Genomic DNA, 21,927 nt, shown 5'->3' on the forward strand with positions numbered 1-21,927 from the left:
CTACTTAGTTTAAAGATCTAAAGTTAGATTTGGTGGAGTAAATTATACAACCTAAAAACTTGGCAGAAGCTTCATACACATTTTATGGACAGCCTGTTACTCAAGATGCATATACTAAAAAGTATTTATTAAGCTTGGAAAAACCTAAATAAATTCTGATAATAGCAGTCTGAGATCAAGATATTTTGTGACTAAAGCCAAGTTTTCAAATGTTGATGCCTTAATAGGACACCAAAATCTTGCCTTTGAATACTCAAATGATCAAGAAACATGCTATCTGTATTTGGACTTCAGGCAGAAGTTCAGTCAGTAATTTACCTATTCATTTATTTCCCCAGTGTATCCTGTCTACTCTCTGTCTGACTGGTTTAGATTTTGGGCTCTTGAAGGTAGGGGATGTGTATATTTTGTATCTGATTTATTATTGTCATTATGTCAATAAATAATACAATTTTACTGAAAGTTGTTGAAATTAAAAACAAGTGTATACATTAGTTGTAAATGGGACTGACTCATGGAATAGACCCAAAGCTTCGTTATTTGAAACAACCCAAACAAACATATAATTTTTTTAAATACCTGTAGACTTTTTACCAGAGCCTTTTTTGCTAGTTGAACTTCTTTTTCCACCTGTACATTTTTCAAGAACACGCTTTTCTTCTCTGTGAATGTCCATATGGAAACTCCCAGTTTCATTTTCTTTGCAGCTTGGTGTACAGTCTCCACCGTCCAGATTTTCATTATTATTGATATTGTCCTGCTCAACCTTTTCATGCATTCCCATTGCACTGTCACTGCTGGTCAGGACCTCGCTCCTGTCACCATCAAGTTGATTTTCATTTTCATCCGATGAAGAAGCCAAACAAGTTCCCACATTTCCCACACTGTCACCAGCATGAAGTCTATCCTTTGAGTCTATCTGTAGATCATTTGTAGGAAATTCTCCGTCATCCATTAGAGCGTCCCTTGTTGAAGTTTAAACTCTGGCAAAACGGTTCTTAGGTCTAAATTATTAAATCAGAAAAAAAAGTTAAATATGGAAGAAAGGGTCTTTATGTCTAATTTCAGTCAATATGGAATTAAGTTGGCGAAGGTATGTATTCCTCAAAAATGCTAAGAGGCCCTTAAATACAGCAGCATTACTGCCTCATCACAACACATATAACAAGATTTCTCTACATGTTAAAACCATAAATATTGTCAATACTGCTTTGGAGGACAGGGGACTACACTGTGGGCCATTTAACTTGATTACGTATCTGTATGTACATATATATATGTATGTATGTATGTATGTAAGTAACATTCACAATATCATCAGTAACCAGGAAATAAACTCCTTATCTACATTTTTAAACAAATAAAATGAAAACATTCTTGTTGCATAAGAAACGTAGTTTGGCTGAGGTGAAAAAGGCCAGTGAGGAATAAAGAGGTGGGACAGGGAGACCAGCAAGACAACTCCTATTTCTGCCAGACACAACATCACTTCAGATATGCGGAAGAGCACTGTAGGCCCACCAAGAGCAATTCTGGGCCCCAGGGCCTAACTGTCATGTCCTACCTTCTGCCCACAGTCCACCTATACTCCACCCCAGACCCTACCCCCTCCTCCGCTCACTGCCATGTCCCATCCCCCCCATGCTCAGTCCCTCTCCTCTCTTCCACGCTCCCCCTTCCCTCAGGCGGCAAGTGACAATTACAGGGGGTGAGCAGGGAGCGGGACGTGACGAGCAGTGGGGGAGAACCAGCAGGGGAGAAGAGGAGGGATTGCAAGCGGTGAGCGATGGCGGGGAGGCCAAGTATGGGAAGGGAGGGAAAGGAGCAACATGATGAGCAGCGGGGCCTAAGGTGGAGTGGGAATGGAGTGTGGGCAGGGATGTGGATGGAAGAGGCCTGGGCCCCCTTAAGCTGCTGGTCCCCAGGGCAATTGTTCCCTTCTCCCTCCTCCCCCAATTGGTGGGCCTGGAGCACATAGTTACAACAGTTAAATATACATGAAAATTATTTATTGAATTAAATTATCACATTGTTTTCAAGAGAACATTAAACATATTTTGAGTACACAAAAAGAAGCAGATGGAGCTTTAAGAAACAAAACCACCACACCCCACCCACAACTGAGGTCAATTTTGCCTTTTTATGCACACACAGCTCGCACGAATGCTGAAATTAAATTGATATGTGCAACAAGGCAAGAGTAGACCCCAACAACAGAGAGCTGATCTGATGTTACTGGGGTAATGCTATATTTGTATTGGTTGCTGCCTTTTTTGGCTTTTACAAGCATTGCAGCGTTAATGACCTAAATTATCAAGTCATCATGATGATATTTTGCTCCAATACGAACACTGTATAAAAATTATCTGAAGTGTTTAAATAATAAATCTAAAAAATGCACTGCACACTTTAGACAAACACAGTTTAGACAAACTTCCAAACATTTTAAGGACAACCCCGCCCCGCAACCAAAAAAAAAAAAGACATTTTACAGAACAAGCCTTAAGCAAAATATTTTATCCGGACTTACGTAGTGGCCCTTAAGAAATCAACATTTCAGACGAAATACAGACTTAATAAAGTGTGCCAATGATTTTGTTTTGCTTTACTTTTAAGAACAGCTTCACTTTTCAGAGAAACAAAAGATTGAATGGCATTTAAGGAAACCCCAGAATTAAAGTGAGATTTTTCCCCTAAAAAAGACCACCAAACTTATCACAGTCAAACTAACTACCTACCTTCCTCAAATTATCTTCCCAAGCAACTGTTGTCATAGGGATAGGGTACAATTGTGGGTGGAATGTGGCTGACAAGATTATCTCCCTAGTAAGATGTGATCCACACTAACAGAGAACTTCTGCTGCATGTGTTTTTTGCTCAGACCTTAAAATATCTTTTATGGAAAATCACTGATAGGGTCAAATTCACTAGGCTGGCATTAGGAGATGTAAATATTACCCTCGTGTACCACCAAGACTTCATGCACATTAGTGAGTACTGAACCTGAGGGAGGGGAGGTAGTTTTCCCCACTGTCATCTGCCCTTTGGGTACTCTCACTTTGGGAAGGGGGGCCTAAGAAGCAAAATGAGGATGACCACAGGCAGTAGAGGCTACCAACGGGATAATGTTGAAGTAGCGTATAGACAAGGCTACCCTAATTACACCTGGTCTCCTAGACAGAATTGTTCACTTTTGGTTCAAGCATTCTCCATTCTGTCCAGCAGGTCAAAATAACTCTGTCCATAATCATCTGCTTTTCTTTGGAGACAAGGCCTCCAGAAATGTTCTGACAGGGAATATCCTTAAATATGTTGCTGTCAAAGAATTATGCTTCTAGCACCTATTAAACATTTACAAAGTCAAAATCATACAGCATAGGAAACTTGAAATAAAAACAGAGTTTATGGTCAAACCATATTGCAAATAAATAAACGAAAGCTAGTTGATTTGTTCATGCTGTTAGAAAGATTTGTTACAGAGTAAAATAAATATAAGCTCAAGAAAAGTTAAAAGCACCCATTCTTAGATTCTCAAAAAAGCTCAATTTGGAACTTGTATTTATGACTACCAGAGAATGAGATTTTTTGATAGCTTAGTCTCTGCTTTCCTAATCTTCTTAGGCCCCCCATTTTTCCTACTCTTTTTTTTTTTTTTTTAAAGAAAAAGTTTGTTTGCACTTTTGACCAACCATCTTGATTAATTTATTTTAAATACCTCATCCTTTTTGCAACACAAGTTTTGTTAAAATTGCCATGTAATGTGCAAGAGTCACTTCTTGTAGCCTAAGCCACCTTAGAAAGTGTTTATTTCTCCATCCTTCTCAGTTATTCTTAGATCATTTCATTAATTGCTTTCCTACGAGTTTTTCAATAACTGCAAGGCTTGGGCAGCACAGACCTACCCATAGCAAAAACCTCCCATAGCATTTGTAGAGATTGTGAAGCTGAATGGGCACATATCAGGAATGTTATGGTGACCAGTTGCTAAGGAAACTCATAAGATGCACATTCTAGAAGTTTTATTGAGAAGTTGTGCGTACGGCTGGGGACACACCATCAATTTGGCCAAGTGCAAGTTACTCCTTTGCTTTGAAAAGGACAATTTTGCTTTTCTTGTAAATTGATCATCTTTGAAAAATACATCTGTTAGTGTTGGAAGGTTAAAAATGGGGTTTTTTTCGCCTTGCATTTCGAAAGCAAAGGAAAGATCTGAGGCCGAAGAAGACGGCTCAGAGAGAATCACTGTCAAGAGGATGACTCTGTACATCTAGTGAGAAGCACCTTGTTTAAACACATTTAGACCTTAAAGAGAAATAATGCTGAAATGAGGTATTAAAAGGGGAGAACAAGAACTAAATCAGACCAGAAAGAATAGGAAAAATTACTAAAAAGCAGTTGAGTATAATTGTGATGGGATGTACCTGGCCCTTCGAGGCCCCCTGCTAGAAGCCCTGAGGTCCCACTACACCCCGCCACAGGAAAGGAGCAGCGAAGGTGGATCTTCCAGGCCTGTCTAGAAAGGCTGAATAGATGCAGCCAATCAGAGTCCATCAGTCTCAGATAAAAGGAGCTGGCAGGCCTCAGGGGGTCAGTTCCTGGCTGGGGCCATAGGTGCAAAGAAGGGTGCTCTGCACTGGCCAAAGGGAGCACAATGGGTTGCGTTAGCTAAACCTGTGAGTGAGCGAACCTGAGAGCTCTAGCCCTAAGGTAATGGACAGAAGTGAAGAGATCAGGTGAGAAGAGGCCCAGGGAATGTAGCAGCAACTATGTAAAGGAAGCAGCACGTGGCTGCTATTTATAGGGTTATAAAGGAGTGGGTGGGCCCGAGTCCTCCCATCAGCCAGTGCTGGAGTGGCCTAAGCCCCGAAAGGAGACACAGCTCATTTAAAAGCCCAAGAAAAGAGGCTAGTTTTAAAAGGCCCAGAGACAGGCCTGAAGGCTCCTGGAGAGAGTAGACCAGCAGTTCCAGTGGGACTCTTTACTATGTCTCAAGAGGGGGATAAGTTTCCTTCAGACACCCAAGCAGAGGGCTGGATTTAAAGGCCAAAGAGAGGCTGAAGAAGGAAGACACCCTTGGGAAGGAGGGGCTGAGTCCAGCTTAAGCCAAGGACTAGAAGACTTTTGATTGTGTTTGTTTTGGACTTTTAATACCCCAGAAGGGGTTCAGTCATTCATACTGACTATGTGACTTGGCCGGAGGGCTGAGCCACTGAAGATCCACCTAACGAGGTTGACAACCTACAAGGGACACCAGGAGAAAAAAAGATAGCAGCACCACACCCAGACGACAGGAGGCACTCACGGAGAGGTGAGTGTCCCCATTAAAATAATCTTTAGGGATATAAAACTGAAGTTATGTTGATTTATAAATGATAACCATGTCCCTGTTCAAAATAACAAAAGATTTCTCTTCAAATTCAGCCTCTGTCTTGAGAATGGGACTTAAAGGTCTGTTAATTATTTATAATTATGCATTTTATGTTTGCAATTCTCTAGGACAGGTGGTAATTTGATTAAATGAACATATAGTACTTTTATTGTTTAGGTAACACCTTATAGTTGCCATCTTCAGGGATATCTAATTACACACTCAAGACTGGAATAATAATTAATTACAATCCCAGCCATTATCCAGTTCGATTTAGAAATCTACTCTGCACGTATATCTACCACTTCTCCTAGAGATGACTGCATTTCATATGGGAGGAAGCAAAACCATGCAAAGGCCCACCAGAGATGAGACACTCCATTAGGTCAAGTAGTGTCCCCCAATACCTCTCAAAGAGAGACCAGAGTAAATTAAATTGTTCCCCTGGTTCTGGCAACTGAACTCCAGCAACACAATGCTTCACATTTGTGAAATTATAATCACCGTACTTTGGATATGTTTTTATACCTGAACACAAAAGTATTCAAACACTAAGCTTGTTTAAAGTCTTTCGAAATACTATCAAGTGCACAGTTCAAACCAGAGATTATCTAGATTAGTTCTATCCTTCCTATTATTTGAAAAATTGTTTTAAAAAAGTCTAACCAAAGAAAGCCAATGCACACAAAAATCATTAACAAGTCACAGAATTATTCCATGAATATTTTAATATTTAGCTCATTTCATTTCAAAGTGCTTTACAAATATTAAATAGTTCTCACAACAGCAAATAAAGTAGGTAAATACTATTACCCCCATTTTACACATGAGGAAACTGAAAGTGACTTTCCCAACATCAATCACTGTAAAAGCTCTGATTAAGATTCAGGAGGTACATGGGCTCCACTCCTTTGTTCATACCACTAGACTACATGTCTTTCTCACAGAACATATTCCACATGGAAGGAGAAAACTTTTAAGCAGAAAAATTAAATCACCTTCCATTCTTTTAATGTCTAGCTGCAACAGGAAAGCAATCCTCTCTCTATAATGAGGTACGGGGAAATGTCTGCATCCAACATACACCAACGGTTCTGTTGCTTCATGATTTTAAATTTACTTGTCACAGTAAAACCAATCTTTAAAACATGTACCTTCAGACTGTTCACAAAATGAGTGAATGAAAATCCAGGAAAATTCCTGCAGCAACAATTTCTTTTAGGGCACTGTTGGGATGTTAATTTTCAGATAGAAACTTTTTGACTTTCTTATTTCAGCTGCCAACCCACCTACAGCTCCAACCCTGCCATTCTCTGCACCCATGTTGCGCACTGTTGATTTCAATAAGGCTTGGTGAAGGTGTAGCAGTGCACTTAGGTTCTATGAATTTTGCAGGAATGCAGTCTAGCATTGTCTAAAATGTTTAATTATCCAGTTTGAATTCACAGTGCAGAAATATTTCCACAAAAGCAAAAATGAAAATAAATCACTAATGCTATCAAAAACAATAATTGTTACCAGAGAATAAGTATTTCACAATATTTGTCACTGAAAACAACAATAGTACATAAAAAATAAACAGACAAAATATTGTGGACCTTCTTCTCACAAAGTTTGCTGACTTGAATGAACTGAGAAAAAGTCAGCAAACAATGTCTATGCATTTATAATGCACTCTTCACTGGGGTATCTAGGCACTATATTTAAAATAGATTTGTTTCAATTCATAAAGGACCATGCTCTTTACCTATCCCTTGTTTTATGATACTTCACTTAAACTGATTTTTTTAATGGCTTGTTTTTATGTGTAGTGCTAGGGTGCCTTTCTTTTTTTAAATTCTTACTGAATAATGGTTACCTATAAGATGGTTCTTGCATACTACACTTTAAGTAGGCAAGGCTCAGAAGGGTATTCCTGATCTTTACATGGCACGTCCATAGCCAAATATATGCCTCCAAGGATATCCTCTGTTAGGCATAGAGTGTTTCACTCAATGTGAGTAAGCATTAGTATTTCCCATATTACAGATGGGGAAACTTAGACATGGTTAAGTGACTTGCCAAAGGACACAACAGATCTCTGACAGGTCTGGGAATAGAACCCATGGTTTTTTATTCCCTGTCTGATGCTTTAATCCACTGCACCATACTGTAGCCTGAAGCTTCTGTGAAGCCTACTGTGCAAGAGATAGTGTATTGCAATCATATAACATGGAGGTGAGAAAGCATAGACCATTTTGATTGTCACTTCAGAGAATGATGGCACTTCTTTTAGCTATCTGAAGAAGGGGACAAAAAATGCCCTTTTCTATCACTATTTGAATGTCTAAGAGCAGCAGGTCCAATAAGACTCCAAAACGCCACACTACATGGATGATCAGAGAGAATGCCCACAGTAGAGGATAACCGAGTTTCAGGCAGTTCATTGAAGCATTGTCCTCTTGCAACTAGCATGTGTGATGCTGAATAAAAATAATAACCAGGTGTACACTAATGTATCATCAGTAATGTATCACCACTGTTACACAATTGCACTAAGTCTGATACAAAATATGTCATGTAAAGTATCAATAGAAAAGTGATAATTTGCTAAGTATGATAATTCTATCTATATGCATATATCATCTTTGTATCTGACATTATGAATATTGGTTATGTATCTGTAGTTCAAAGGTGTTGTATTTTGGGTGACACCGCCCCTTCGCCAAGATAGCGGTCTAACCTTGATAGATAGATTTCTATGTGTTGATGGCCCATTAAGAACACTCTGCTCACAACAGGGGATTGAAGAAACTCATCCCACCACCTGTGGATGCCTCAGACAGCATGGGGCCAATGGCTGCCCCTGTGCAAGGACATGTAATGAGAACATGTGACCTAAAACTTCATCTTGGGCCAGTAACTTTCCATATACATGGACTGAAAGTAACGCAAGTGGAAGTTGTTACATCACGCTGTGTCGTCTTTTTCTGTTTCATTTCTCTGGACTGGATTTCAAACAAGGAAGCTTCGACCAAGGACTTATGACCCCCAATCTATAGGTGTGATTCCAGAAAGACTTTTTACAAGTTAGCAAGCTATTCCATCCCAGCTATGATCCTGATCTATGAACACTGAAAATCTCATGTATGCATATGATTCTTTAACCATTCAATCTCTCTTTTCTTAATAAAATCTTTAGTTTACGAAGGATTGGCTGGCAACGTGATATTTGGGTAAGGTCTGAAATATATATTGACCTGGGGGTAAATGTCTGATCCTCTGCGATTAGAAGAACCTCACATATGGTTAAATGGGTTTTCAGTAACCACTCACTATATTAGACCAATTTTGTCTGGATAGTAACCAAGGGCTGGAATGCCTAATGAGGACTGTGTTTGGCTTCTTGTTAACCACTGTGGTGCTACAGAAGTTCTTTGCTACTGGTTTGGTGAATCTAACTATAGAGTAAACCACTAATTTTGGGGCATTGTCTGCCCTATTTCTTGAAGTCTGCTCTGAGTGTGGCATTCTCAGTGGGGTCTATCCCAGGCACCCAGTTACAGCATCATCACCATTTTACTAGGGGTGAACATGAGCCAACTGCTTTTCATCTAGAGCCTGAGAGAAATAAGTACATAGTATGACAGAAATGCACCTGACATGCAATAAAGTTATGAATAGTGCAGTAAATTATTGCATATTGTTCTATGTATATTGGCATATAATAATTGTATAAACATTGTGACCCAGTTAGCGCGACAAAGTTATTCTATATTGGGCCATAAGACTTTCCAGTGTGAATCCATTGGTCTAACTTATATTAGGGCTATGAGAAGAACAAACAAGGAAGCAACAGAATGGCTTCCCAGAAAAGAACACCTAGGTGCACACTAGAAAGACAAAAGGCCCAGGAGTTAGGTATAGGATCTGTGAAATTATCTTCCTCCAAAAAAGTTATAAACCTTGTTTTACAAGGCTGGGACCTACCTGCTCAAAGGGCTATTAACAGTTAGTGTTTCGATTCCAGGGTACAGTGGGAATGCGAGGGAGGCAGTTGTCAGAAGCAGTTTAAGGATCAGGCTGACACATAAAGAGGCAGGCTTTGTGGAGGATTCTAAAGGAATGGGACCTTCTCAGATCCAGAGCATGGTAAGTGTTAGAAAAAAGCAAACATTACATTTTTTTAAAATGCTTTTGTTCTAAATAAATTAAACTTCACTTTAAGAAAGCTGTTTCATTACTAGATGTAATGTCCCTGAAGGGAACAGAACTGCAGGGTCTGTGCCGAAGTCAGACATGCTGTAGTGATCACGGTTGATACAAAGAGGACTGCAAGTCAGTATGATTCTTCCCTGAGAGGGGTAAAGGCATGAGGCCTAATGCCTGAGGAGGTACACTTGGAGAAACCAAGAGGGATCAGCAGTGCAGTTAGTCTGGTTGATGATCAAACCTTAAACATCTAGGAGTTCACTCTTCTTATACTGCATAACAATTTATTTCCAGACTTCACATGCTTGTCTTCTGATCTTTTCAACACCGTTATTATATTAGTCACTATATGTTCATTGGAAATAACTGAATTTTAAATTAAAGAATAAAATCAGATGCTTCCAAGCTCCTGCATTTGATCTGTATTTTATTTCTGAAGTTCTTTATGTTCTGAATACGTTTTTCCTTTTTTTTCTATTTTCACTTAAGTTTTCTCCAGAAAGCTTCAGTTCCTCTTTCCCTATCCCCAGAAGTGCAAATTTTATTACTTCTCTGGATTTCACTCCCAATTAAGAAATCAAGAGTAGACACTGACGGAAGTTACCTAAAAGAAAAGACGAATGGTGAGGAGGAGAGTGGAGTATTGAATGTACATGCGTGTATAGAAGGTTATTATTCCTAAAATCCAGTCCCCTACAGGAAACTTTGCCACTCAAATAACTAACCTGTATGAGCTTTGCTGAATATAATGTAAATTAAAGGAATTGCAGGTTTTGGGTATTTAGAAATGAGCTATACACATAAAACGTATATTTGACAGTAAACTGAATGGACAATTATTCAGTAATTTATAACTCAATTATACATCTCATGCTCTCCATGCCACATAAAATAATAATAAAAAGTAAAAGATACATAGCAAGCCAATAATTAAATATATGTATGAGGTTTTATAGGTTTATTGTCCCCTACCATATCGAAGGCACTAGCAGCAGTAAAAGTAGGAGAGAAATCCTCTCCTAGCTATTGGTCTGTCCTTCCATCCCAAAATTCCACTAGCCTTCCCTTCAAAGAGAGGTTGAGGCATATAAAATTTAGCTAATCCCAGTCATTCAATTGCACAGATGATTTTTTCAATTCAGGATCACCATATGACATCTGTAACACCAGTTGATTATAAAATACAATTGTTGTTGCTAGAGAATACAATGGAATGTAGTTAAACATAGTATTTTCATGACTAGCCATTAAGATAATTATGCCTACAATTTAAGTTCTTAAGTACAGACTAACAGGACACACCCACAGTATGAGAGACAGTATCTTTTTAGTTACAAACGATTCACAGCACAAACATTCAGCTATGAGCTATTTTATGCAGCTTGTTGGAAGCAGCACTTTCTAAACACAATTTTAAACTGGATTTCCAAAGCAGTAAAGAGACTACAGGGTGTGTTTTAAGTAAGCTTAAAAGCTAGGAATTTAGAATGTTGAAGTTGGTAGAAAGCAGAGATGGAGAAGACCTATCAGGTCACTGAATCCATCCCCCTGCCAGTACAGGATTGTTCTCTGCTGTAGGAATTTTACAATTGGTTTCCACCGCTTCCATTGGGAGTCTATTCCACATTCCAAAGTCTGATACATCTCACCTTGAGGCAGCATTTCCCGGTACTCAGGCTAAATTTCCCTTTTCTCAGTTTCATTCCATTACTCCTGTGTACTGACCTTGGTGTTTATATCCTTGAAATATTTTAAAGCATGCACCCCTCCTCACCAATTTGTCTCATCTACATGATACATATTTTGTTTTTAATCTTTTTTTTTTTTTAAAGTCAGTTTCTCCACCTACCAGATCACTTTTGTTGCTCTACTCTAAACCAACCTTAATTGTAAACCTTTTCGGTAACAGCAGCCAGAACTGTTCATAGTATTCTTGGTGTGCTGTACCATATCCATAAAGAGAGGATAACAATACTTCCCATTTCAAGGTTGTGATGCCCTTACATATTCACAACAGAGCTGCACTGGCCCTTTTATCAGCAATAATCACATGCAAACTGATAACTAATCAATTCTCCACAACTTAAAATGTTTATTTGCATCACAGCTTTCCAAGTTTCTCTTCTCCATTTAATAACCATGTCTCAAATTATATTTTCTCCTAGTGTATTATCACAAATTTTTCCAAAAGTCATCTCAGTTTGTTTCTACCTATGCTTGTAGTCCCTAGTCTTTGTATTTCTCTGTGCTCACAAGCACTTGTAACTCCTCCCCATTTAGCATCCTGATGTATCAAGGACTGAACTGGAATTGCAAGTTATCACTTTATGGATGTCAACAATGTAGTTAGACATCTGCAGCTGGCCTGTGCCAATTGACTCAGGATTGTGGGGCTCAAGCAAAGGGACTGTTTAATTGTGGTGTAGATGTTTGGATTTTGGCTGCAGCCCAAATTTTGGGACCCTCCCATTTCTCAGGGTCCTAGAGCCCAGGCTTCAGCCCGCACCCAAACATCTACACCACACTTAAACAGCCCTTTCACCTGAGCTCCGCAAGCCTGAGTCAGCTGGCACAGGCCAGCCGCTGATTTTTAATTGCAATATAGATGTACCCTAGAGACAGCAATTCTCAACAGAGAGTCTGTGGCCCCCTGGGGGCCATGAGCAGGTTTCAGGGAGTCCACCAAAATAAGCCAGAGAGCATGGCCAGTGTTAAGACTTGGTGGGGCCAGGGCTGATGCCAAAGACAGAGCAACTTAGCTTCGCGGGGCCACTGTGGTGTGCAGCCCCAGCTTGCAATCCCCAAACACTCAGCAACCCCCACACATCAGCCCTAGCTTTTAATCTACTGGATATGCAAAAAAAATTTTTAAAAAGTTGTTGCGACACAGGTGGGCCATGAAGTTTTTATAGCACGTTGGTGTGGGAAGGGGGCTCAGAAAGAAAAAGGTTGAGAACCCCTACCTTAAGAGTATGTAGTGGGGTATTTTCCTGGTGATGCACACAGGCTAGGGGGCTCTGTCACAAAGTGTGTGACCAGACTCAGTATAGAAAGAGCCACCTTAAAGCAAGGTGGGGGTAAACTGTGCTTCTCTGCTCGAGGGCACATGCAGTTTTCTCTCTGTTTTGGGGTTCTTGTGTTTTATCATCCTGAATTCTAAGAAATAAAATAGTGGTATGTTGCAACCTTCCAGAAAGATTACCTATGATTTTATCTCTGTAGGCTGTGAACATAAAAAAGCATCATCTGCAAATATTAAAATGCTGTTTATTTGTTTTAAGTTGTCATTAATGAAGTTGTTGAATAAGACCAGATCTAACACTGATCCAATATGACTGGCTATTCAACCAGCCACACTTTTCCCAGATGTTGCTGTTTATCATTATCCTTTCTTTACATGCCTGAGTTTTCACTTCACAAGCCAGTGACTGCACCCAAGCCAGTTTGCATTGATTTGTAAAATAATCATTTCATACTGCTATGAAATCCTAACTAAAATTCAAATGTTCCAATCTACTATGTTATCTTCATCCACTTTTATTTAACTATAATAAATTGCATACAGGTCCCCCCCCCAAGATTGATTCTTTTATCAACTCATGCTACTTTTTACACATAGTTCTGATAACTTTTTTTAAAAGTATATTTCAGAGATATTTATTCCATTATTTTACTGGAAATAGAAGCTCTATTTACAGATCAACAGTTGCAGAGATCACACCTTTCCTTTTTTGGAACATCGGCATGATCGCTGGTTTTCTTTGGTACCTCCCCAGCTGCCTGCATTTCAAGAAAAATAGTCCACAGTAGAGTAAATATTATCCAGTCATGAATATGTTCAAATCTTCCAGATATCCATATTTTTTAATGCAGCCAGCATCATACAATCTGAGGTCTTTGCTCCTGCAGTTATTGAAGTCAATGGCAAATCTCCCATTGACTTACGTTGCAGGAACTGACCTGTGGAGCTTAAGAATATTCCCTGACCTTCTCTTTCCCCATAGTTATTTTTATAGGCTGTCTAGTCAAACTTTTTATTTTTCTTCTTACAGGCAATTTTTTAAAAGGAGCTGTATATCTTAGCCATTTTAAAAATCACTAATTTAGTTCCCCATCTGATTTATTCATTTTCTTCTTTTTACCACTCTGAACCTCCACCTTATGTTATGTGAGCCTTTTTATTCCGCTTAACTTGTGTGGCTTTCATCAGCTCATTCTGCACTGGCTGCCCATACCTTTTAAATTACGATACTCCAATAATGTAAGTTTTTATTAACAATATTTTGTTGTTGTTGGGAATAGTCAACCTCATTCAGAAGAATGAAAAACTCATCTGACCCTACCAAGACTTGAACCTATGATTCCAGAGAGTTTAGCTATGTCTGACTGGATTCTTATACCACTAAGGTATCTTTGTTAGTCTGAGAGTTATTCTTTTTCCACTGTTGTAAAACTAGTGACTGCACTAAAAGAATTAAGATTCAACCATCAAATGGACATTATCTAGTCAAACAGTTCAAAGTTTACCAAAATGTTTTCATTTAGACCAGTTAGTCTAAAACCAGAGCATATTAAGTCAAGTAGTAAGTCTACAAAAGTGGACAAAAATTATGGCTGGGTTGTGTCAGTAAAAATGAAACAGTTTTTTTGGGGGGGAGATTACATTAGTGTTTACAAGAGACTTTTTATTTAGAAGTTAGTGATATATGGACCACATAAGTTTGGCTGTGAAACTGGATTTTTTTTAAATCAGTTTGCTCCTGAAATTTTAAATAAAAATTTCAATGGTGGCATGAAGCCAATTATTAATAAATAAAACCTTCAAGGACCTAAGGTTTCAGTGGTTCCACTTCCTCCTTTCTCTTCCTGAATTTTAAATGATCATCAGAGCAAGTCTTGCAGGAGAACATGGTTTATTTCAAATGATTTTCATTACTTCAAGAAAAAACTCCATGTAACTCTTCTCTGCATTGGAGAAGATGTTGTTATAATATGGTTAGACACAGCTGCACCTATTATACATGAATATTCATTTTACCCACCACACAAAGAATATTAGCCAGAGCTAACATGGTTACAGAGGACAAGTGAATGGAAAAGTACAGTCAGCATAAGATAAGCCAATAAAGCATCATCTAAAGTGTGGCTTCAAGACACAATATGAAAAAGTCAAACTACATGAAGTATACTATCTCTGGTTTACTGTGTTCATGTCAAAATGACACCAACTAATATACTGTTACAAGAACTAATTGGCAAGGAAACATATACCCTTATAAAGGGAAAGCTCTACTTTATTTAAAAAAAAAAAAAAAAAAAAAGTATGCTGAACCATTTGATTTAGGTACAGTTTTTCCATAACTAATGATTGATTATTTTACTATTAAGGAGATATAAGATGGAAAGCATTATAGGCTAAGGTAATGCTAGTAGTTGATAATGCACAACTCATTGCTGTTTGCTTGTGAGAGGGGGACCTCAGAAGGAGGAGAGGGTAGTGTCTCATTTAACTATCAATGCCTCAGAATGCCAAAAAACTTACATCTGGGGAAGTTCTGCTCTAACTTGTGCTAGAAGTATAAGACTCAAGGGTGAAAATCCTCCCAGAATAGTTAAGTTTTTGAAGGACCAAATATTACCCTATGGCTGCAGTTTCACCATCCAACCTTCCATTCCTACAGAGATAATTACCATCCTGGACTGTTGCCTTTCAGTATGGACTCATTAGTGGTTTATCCTATCACAGGATAATCTTGTTATATACAATCTCATTATTGGATATCCTCACTACTGGACAATTTCTAATAGCCTCATGATTATGTATGTCAGCTGGCTATATTTCACTCCATAACAGAATGCAGTGCCAATTTAAATACCTCCTGAGGAGTCAATTACTTCCTTGGTCAGATATGTTATTTAGTAGTTCCATCTCAGAATACATGAAGTCTGAGCATCCTTCAGGAAGCATAAGTAAGCAACAGTGGCTTTAATTCCAGTTTATTTTCAAATAACATGTCCAGGCATATGCACAGTTTAATGGTTTGTCACTTTCTAGTGCTAGTGTGATATCTCTTAAGTGACATTAACAGGCACTTAATCTTTATATTGTTTATATCTATATACCAGGAACAGTGAATCACCAGGAGTCTTCTGAGAAGAAGCCTCAATAGGTTGTTTTTAAGTTATAATTTTCCCAATTATACTAATTACACAGCTTTGAGGAAACAGTAATGAAATCAGACAAAAATCTATTCTCTCCTCCTTACCATGATGATGATGAAAAAATGTTTTTACTGTAAAATACTGCAAAGCTACATTATCACATGGATACAAACAGACCTCTTTAGAAACTATCTACATTAAAGTATCAGTAGTATTTTTAATAATGGAAGCGGAGAGAGAAAAGCAGCTGTGAAATGACATAGTAATGCTCCTGATGCCTGCAATTTTGTTAAACTGTATTAGGGCTGATCTACACACAGCTAGAGCACAGATTTAACTAAAACAGTTTAGAACCTGTGCTAGTGAAATCAATGCAAATCCCCAAGTTAAGTGAGTGCTCAAACTGTGTCGGCCAGCTCTCAGTGAGAAAAGATTGTAATGCCTACCAACCCTTTTTAAAAATGAATAAATGGAGTACATTGTTTTAATATTTTTAAATGTACAATAAAGTATTTTCAAACTCTTATGCTACAAGCTAGTTCTTACTTTTGTGTTTTATAAAAACACCTGACATTATTTTCCCTTTTCGAGTTTCACTGGGGCAAATTCAACCATTACACTGTGCTTTATACTGATTTGGCAGAGCAGAATTTGGTCCTCGGGTGTTTTAATGTGTACTAATTGCTTTATCCCTTGTTGTTATCTATAGTAAAACATTGTTTTGAAGAACAATTGGTAAAGACAGGCAGTCAGAACTATTGCTGATTTTCCATGTTTTGTTTGTGTTTAGATCCCAAGACTTACAGCTAAAGGAGCCAACAATTTAACATCTATTGGAGCAAGCCCAAAAGAAATATTTCCTTAGGTCCAGTTTGCATTATATTTTGAGTTTTAAAAAATGTGTCCATCATTACGTCTGAATACACGTACAAATACAAAAAAAAATTGAGATTCCAGGATTGTCACTCTTTTTTTTGTCTGTTACTCTGAAGCCTAGAATGGGTACGCGTTAGTATGAAACAATGGAAATAGCTACTAGCATGTTTGAGAGCTCTTTTTCTTCAGACCACCACCGGGTTCAATCATCACTGTGATTTTCAGTTATCATCCAATATTTAAGTTCTCAGCCATTTTCAGCTTTTTTACACTTTACAATGTTCAATAGCGGGGATTTTTATCACATATAAAATTTAAGAGACTTCCTATCCAACAAACCTGAGTATATAGATACCTCATCCACATTTGAAAAAGAATTTAGGTATTTTAAAATATCTTTAAGGATATATCTGTATAATGCCAAATGAAGGAGAGACAAGCATGGATAACTTTAGCAAGCTTCACAGAGATCAATTATCTTAATCCTTGCACAAGCTAGCGGTGAGAAAAATGCTATTTTGGCCACCTGAGATACAGAATCCAAAGGTCTTCCTAGACTGAAAACTTTCTTGACAAAAGGCAAGGAAACACCTTCAGCAAACTCCAACTAACCAGTATTACTTGTCTTATCTGAATTGAACATTAGCTCACTCTCAGCCAAATCCTTAGCTCAGCCAGCCACTGAGAAAGTTGATAATCTAACCCAGATGGTACAGTGTAAGAGGAAAGTGGAGCTGAATGCCTTTGGCAAACTGCTGGTACCATGGTTCAAAATGTCTCACTGTCTCTGTCAGCAACTTCAAATATATGTTGAAAGTGACAAAATGCAATATTTCAAAAGAGAGCTCGAAGGAAAGATGAAAAGTTACCCAGAAACACCTGTCTGAAGGGAGAACCTTTCAAGATCATTCCCATTCACCCATACCAGTTTCATATTTAAGGAAACAAAACCTCATGGAATTAAAAGTTCCTAACTAATCTGAACAATCAGCATGGACAACACAACTTCAGCCATCTCTATCCCATATCAAGGGCTGCAAATACGACAGGGACAAAGGAAATCTTTATGTAACAGCTTATGAAGCAGTTACGGTCTGCAGGCATTGCCTACAGAGTTTACCAGGGCCACAGGTGCTCTCTCTTACTAAATCTGAAGACCCAAACTCAGGAATTTTCAAAATTGTTGCTTACTGTTATGGAGTGTCACTCACTGACTTCAGTGGAAGTTGTGGCTATTCAACATCTCTAAAAAAACATTTTATTTAGAGAAGAAAGATAGTTCAGTGCTTAGAGCACTAGTCTAGGACTAGGGAGCCCTGTTCCATGACGTATTTCTTGTCTGACCTTGGGCACATCACTTAGCTTCTCTATGCCTCAATTCCCCACCTGTAAAATGGGGTTAATAGTACTGCCCTACCTCACAAGGGTGTTGTGAGGATAAATATATTAAAGATTCTGAGGCACTCGTATACTATAGTAATGGAGTCCACGTAAGTATGATAGCCAGATATGGATTGAAGTGCTCTCATTTTAGGCACCAGAGTTTGAAAAATTTAACTTTAGCATATGCACACTGAGCACATTCAGAAATGACTTTTCAATTGCATCTAACCAGAGAGAAGAAAGCACATGAACCAATTACATATTAAAAACAGATCAAATTCCATTATTGGCATAAAAAAGTTGAAATTAATGGAGTTGTGGCAGCTTATGCCAGTGATGAATTTGGCCCTGAATTGATTGATGTGTGGATTATCTCTCTTCCAATGAGAAGTTATTAAACCATCTCATTTTGATCTGAATTGTCCCAATTACCTAAGTTGTTGCTGGCTACATGCACTGTCCTTCTAATAATTTGAAAGGAGTTTTTGGAAAGGTTTCACAGACAAGTCTAAGGTTTAATTTTTATTTATTAAAAGTCAAGTACATGGTTGACAAAGGTCGCATTTGTTTAAAAGTTTTAATTAAAAAAATACCCATATGTTCAGATAGCCAAAGAACAACTATAATGCTATCTGTGTGAAAAATTACTCAAAACAGAAAAGGCTTCCCGTGGAACTAATAATATGCAATAGCCTTCCATACAAGGATTTCAAAGCACTTCCCCCAACATTAATAAAGCTTCACAACACCACTCTAAGGGAGGTACGAAAAGTACCACTTCCATTTTACAGATGGAAAAAAATGAAAGAGAGAGATGAGGTGATAATGAGGCAGCAGGAAAGCTAGGATAAAAATACATGCCAGGGAATTCCCAGTCCCATGCTGCTCTAACCACTAGACAAAGTTGCCTCTAGGAACCAAAGAAAGAGGTTTTAATAATGTCCTATGGGAAGATATAAAATCAGATGATAAATTAAGCAGCCTCTAAAGAAATCAGGGTAAATGTGTTTAACTAGTCAAGAATCTAAATGTTGCTATGACCAAATGTGAAAACTCCATGCTGTGAACGTCAAATACCTCCGCAAGGGCACAAGGACATGGATAAAACAAGTTGCCACTACATTACTGAATAATTTACAAGCCTTCTTCTCTACAGCTTTCTAGACAGAGGCTATCCAGTTTATGGGTTGATGACATTATGCAAATGTAATTCAACAGCTACAGAACAGATAGTACTAGTGTTCCACGCATTCAGCAACGAGGGACTGCTCTAAAGCATGAGAGCATTTTATTCTAATTCCAAAGCAAAAAGTTCACACAATTCAAAGATTTAACCATTAGGAAAGAATTCTTTAAGATGTACACTCCAAGTTGCAAAACATTAACTCACAAAATTAAGTAACAGCGATGTTCCAGGTTATAACTGAAATTTACTGGCTACCCATTTTATCAAGAAGTAGCAAATATTCTGGTTAGTGGGGCATACAGAAGTACAGGATGATAGAAGTGAAAAACCAGAGAATTACTAGGGATAGGATACAGAGTGACCTAAACAAACTGGAGGATTGGGCCAAAAGAAATCTAATGAGGTTCAACAAAGAAAAGTGCAGAGTCCTCCACTTAGGAAGGAAGAATCCCATGCACAGCTATAGACTGGGGACCGACGAGCTGGGCAGCAGCTCTGCAGAAAAGGACCTGGGGGTAACAGTGGATAAAAAGCTGGATATGAGTCAGCAGTGTGCCCTGGTTGTCAAGAAGGCTAATAGCATATTGGGCTGCATTAGGAGGGGCACTGCCAGCAGGTCACGGGAAGTGATTATTCCCCTCTATTCAGCATTGGTGAGGCCGCATTTAGAATATTGTGTCCAGTTTTGGGCCCCCCACTACAAAAAGGACGTGGACAAGTTGGAGAGAGTGCAGCGGAGGGCAACCAAAATGATTAGGGGGCTGGAGCACAGGACATATGAGGAGAGGCTGACGGAACTGGGCTTGTTTAGTCTGCAAAAGAGAAGAATGAGGGGGGATTTGATAGTGGCCTTTAACTACCTGAAAGGGGGTTCCAGGGAGGATGGTGGTGTTCTCGGTGGTGGCAGATGACAGAACAAGGAGCAACGGTCTCAAGTTGCAGGGCGGGAGGTCTAGGTTGGACATTAGGAAAAAGTTTTTCACTAGGAGGGTGGTGAAGCACTGGAATGGGTTACCTAGGGAGGTGGTGGAATCTCCATCCTTAGAGGTTTTTAAGCTGAGGCTTGACAAAGCCCTGGCTGGGATGATATAGCTGAGGTTAGTCCTGCTTTGAGCAGGGGGTTGGACTAGATGACCTCCTGAGGTCCCTTCCAACTCTAATATTCTATGATTCTATACTTTTTGAGTAAATATAAAAGTATTATCTAATAATAAATAGTAAATATAAAAGTATTATCTAATAATACTGTTTTTATCTTTTATGAAAGCTGACTAGATTTTCAATTAAGTTCAACACAAAATTACAGTAAAAGACAACTTTCCAAAGAAAATAAAACAAGGAAATTCTATCAATATGGTGAAAAAGGCAGATCCAGTGCACACATGGTTTTAGGGATTTAGTTTGAAGATTAAAGTACAGCATCAGACCAAAGACCATAGATGGAAAGAGCACAGAAGTGATTGCAAAATGTTAAGCTAGCAAGATGGCCTGTAAACAATTTTTTGCTGTCTTGTAACTCCTCAGAACTATTTTGTCTACTTGAAAATTACAACAATGGCATCTTTTCTCCATTGTATTCCTCCTACTTTTTTTTTTTTTTTTTTTGGGGGGGGGGGGAGCACAGAAATATGTTTTCAAAGACTTTACAGCAATTTACAGATAACTAAATAACACGCCCACTTCACAAGTCTTCTCTTAAGTTATCACATTTAAATAAAAAGACATTGAGCATAGCAAATTCACATATTTATCATGACATTCTTGAGCAGTACATGGGGCTGCCATACAGACTATTGAAGGGAAGAAGTGGTTAAAACAGAGACAAATGGGTTGATCAGTTTTTGGAGGTGACACGGGTGAGCTAAAGCATCTCAGTAGTAATTCTAAACAGAGGAATTCTGAGGCACAGTGGGATGAATGGAAAGTGCACTCACTTGCATGCTCATATTCAGAACACATCTAACCTGCAGCAAGTCAAATGGGGCACATTACAAAAATATGCTTTCTTCCTCCCCCTACTCCCCCGCCAAAATTTACTGTTAATTTAGTACTGGTGAAAGATGCCAGACTGATGGTCTGAAGACTGAAATCCCCTGCATTCACAGAACAGATTCAGCTCATGCAGTGAAAAAGGTTGCTCCACTGCCAAAGTGCCTCAACCCATATTTGAGTGACAATCTCCATACAAACATAATCCTTGGCCTCTCTGCTGAGACTGTCAAAATGAGTACCATTTAGTGCCAATGTATGGTGATGTGGACACTCCCACAAGCATCACTGGGTACAGATCTGTTCACTGGGGACTGAACTGAGACCACTAGTTTATGTTATTTTATTTTGCTAGCTAATTCCTTTATTGTCAAGTTGTCAACTCCACTGCACAGTTTGTAAGGCTACAATGTCAAACTGCTTAGTGTGTAAAACAAGAATCTTCTCTTGGAAGTCATGTTATTTCAACAAAATATATCATAGGTGGAGTGGACCTGATATTACTTTACTTCATGTCAGCTCCCATTAATGAGATGCATTCAGCATGAATCTAGTGGGCTTACAAAAGGCTTCAAAATGCAACTAACTTGGCAGTTTCTAACCACAGTCTGCACAGAAGTGCTCCCCACTAATAATGCAAGACTGATCCACCCTATTTAAAGGGGAAAAACATGATAAAGAAGGAGTTAAGATGTTGGCCTGGAACCTTTTTACACTGTCATATGCGAGAGACAGGTTTCCAAGCAGCTTCGCACGCTTGCTTCTCCAGTCA

General features: G+C 38.6%; 1 protein-coding gene across 4 annotated transcripts in view; it reads right to left on the minus strand.

Annotated features, from left to right (window-relative positions):
* The window catches only part of CNST (consortin, connexin sorting protein), a 92,468-nt gene that overhangs the window by 66,982 nt on the left and 3,559 nt on the right, over positions 1 to 21,927 (minus strand). For all 4 annotated transcript variants that reach the window (XM_067555234.1, XM_067555231.1, XM_067555232.1 and 1 more), the window contains one exon: positions 580 to 1,004. In XM_067555234.1, coding sequence (XP_067411335.1) covers positions 580 to 955 — 376 coding nt within the window. In that variant the 5' untranslated portion in view covers positions 956 to 1,004. The remainder of the gene's footprint in view (positions 1 to 579; positions 1,005 to 21,927) is intronic.

This window comes from Emydura macquarii, unplaced genomic scaffold, assembly GCF_026122565.2.
Source record: "Emydura macquarii macquarii isolate MOO-44397 ecotype Brisbane River unplaced genomic scaffold, CSIRO-AGI_Emac_v2 contig_1597, whole genome shotgun sequence".
NCBI lineage: Eukaryota > Metazoa > Chordata > Testudines > Chelidae > Emydura > Emydura macquarii.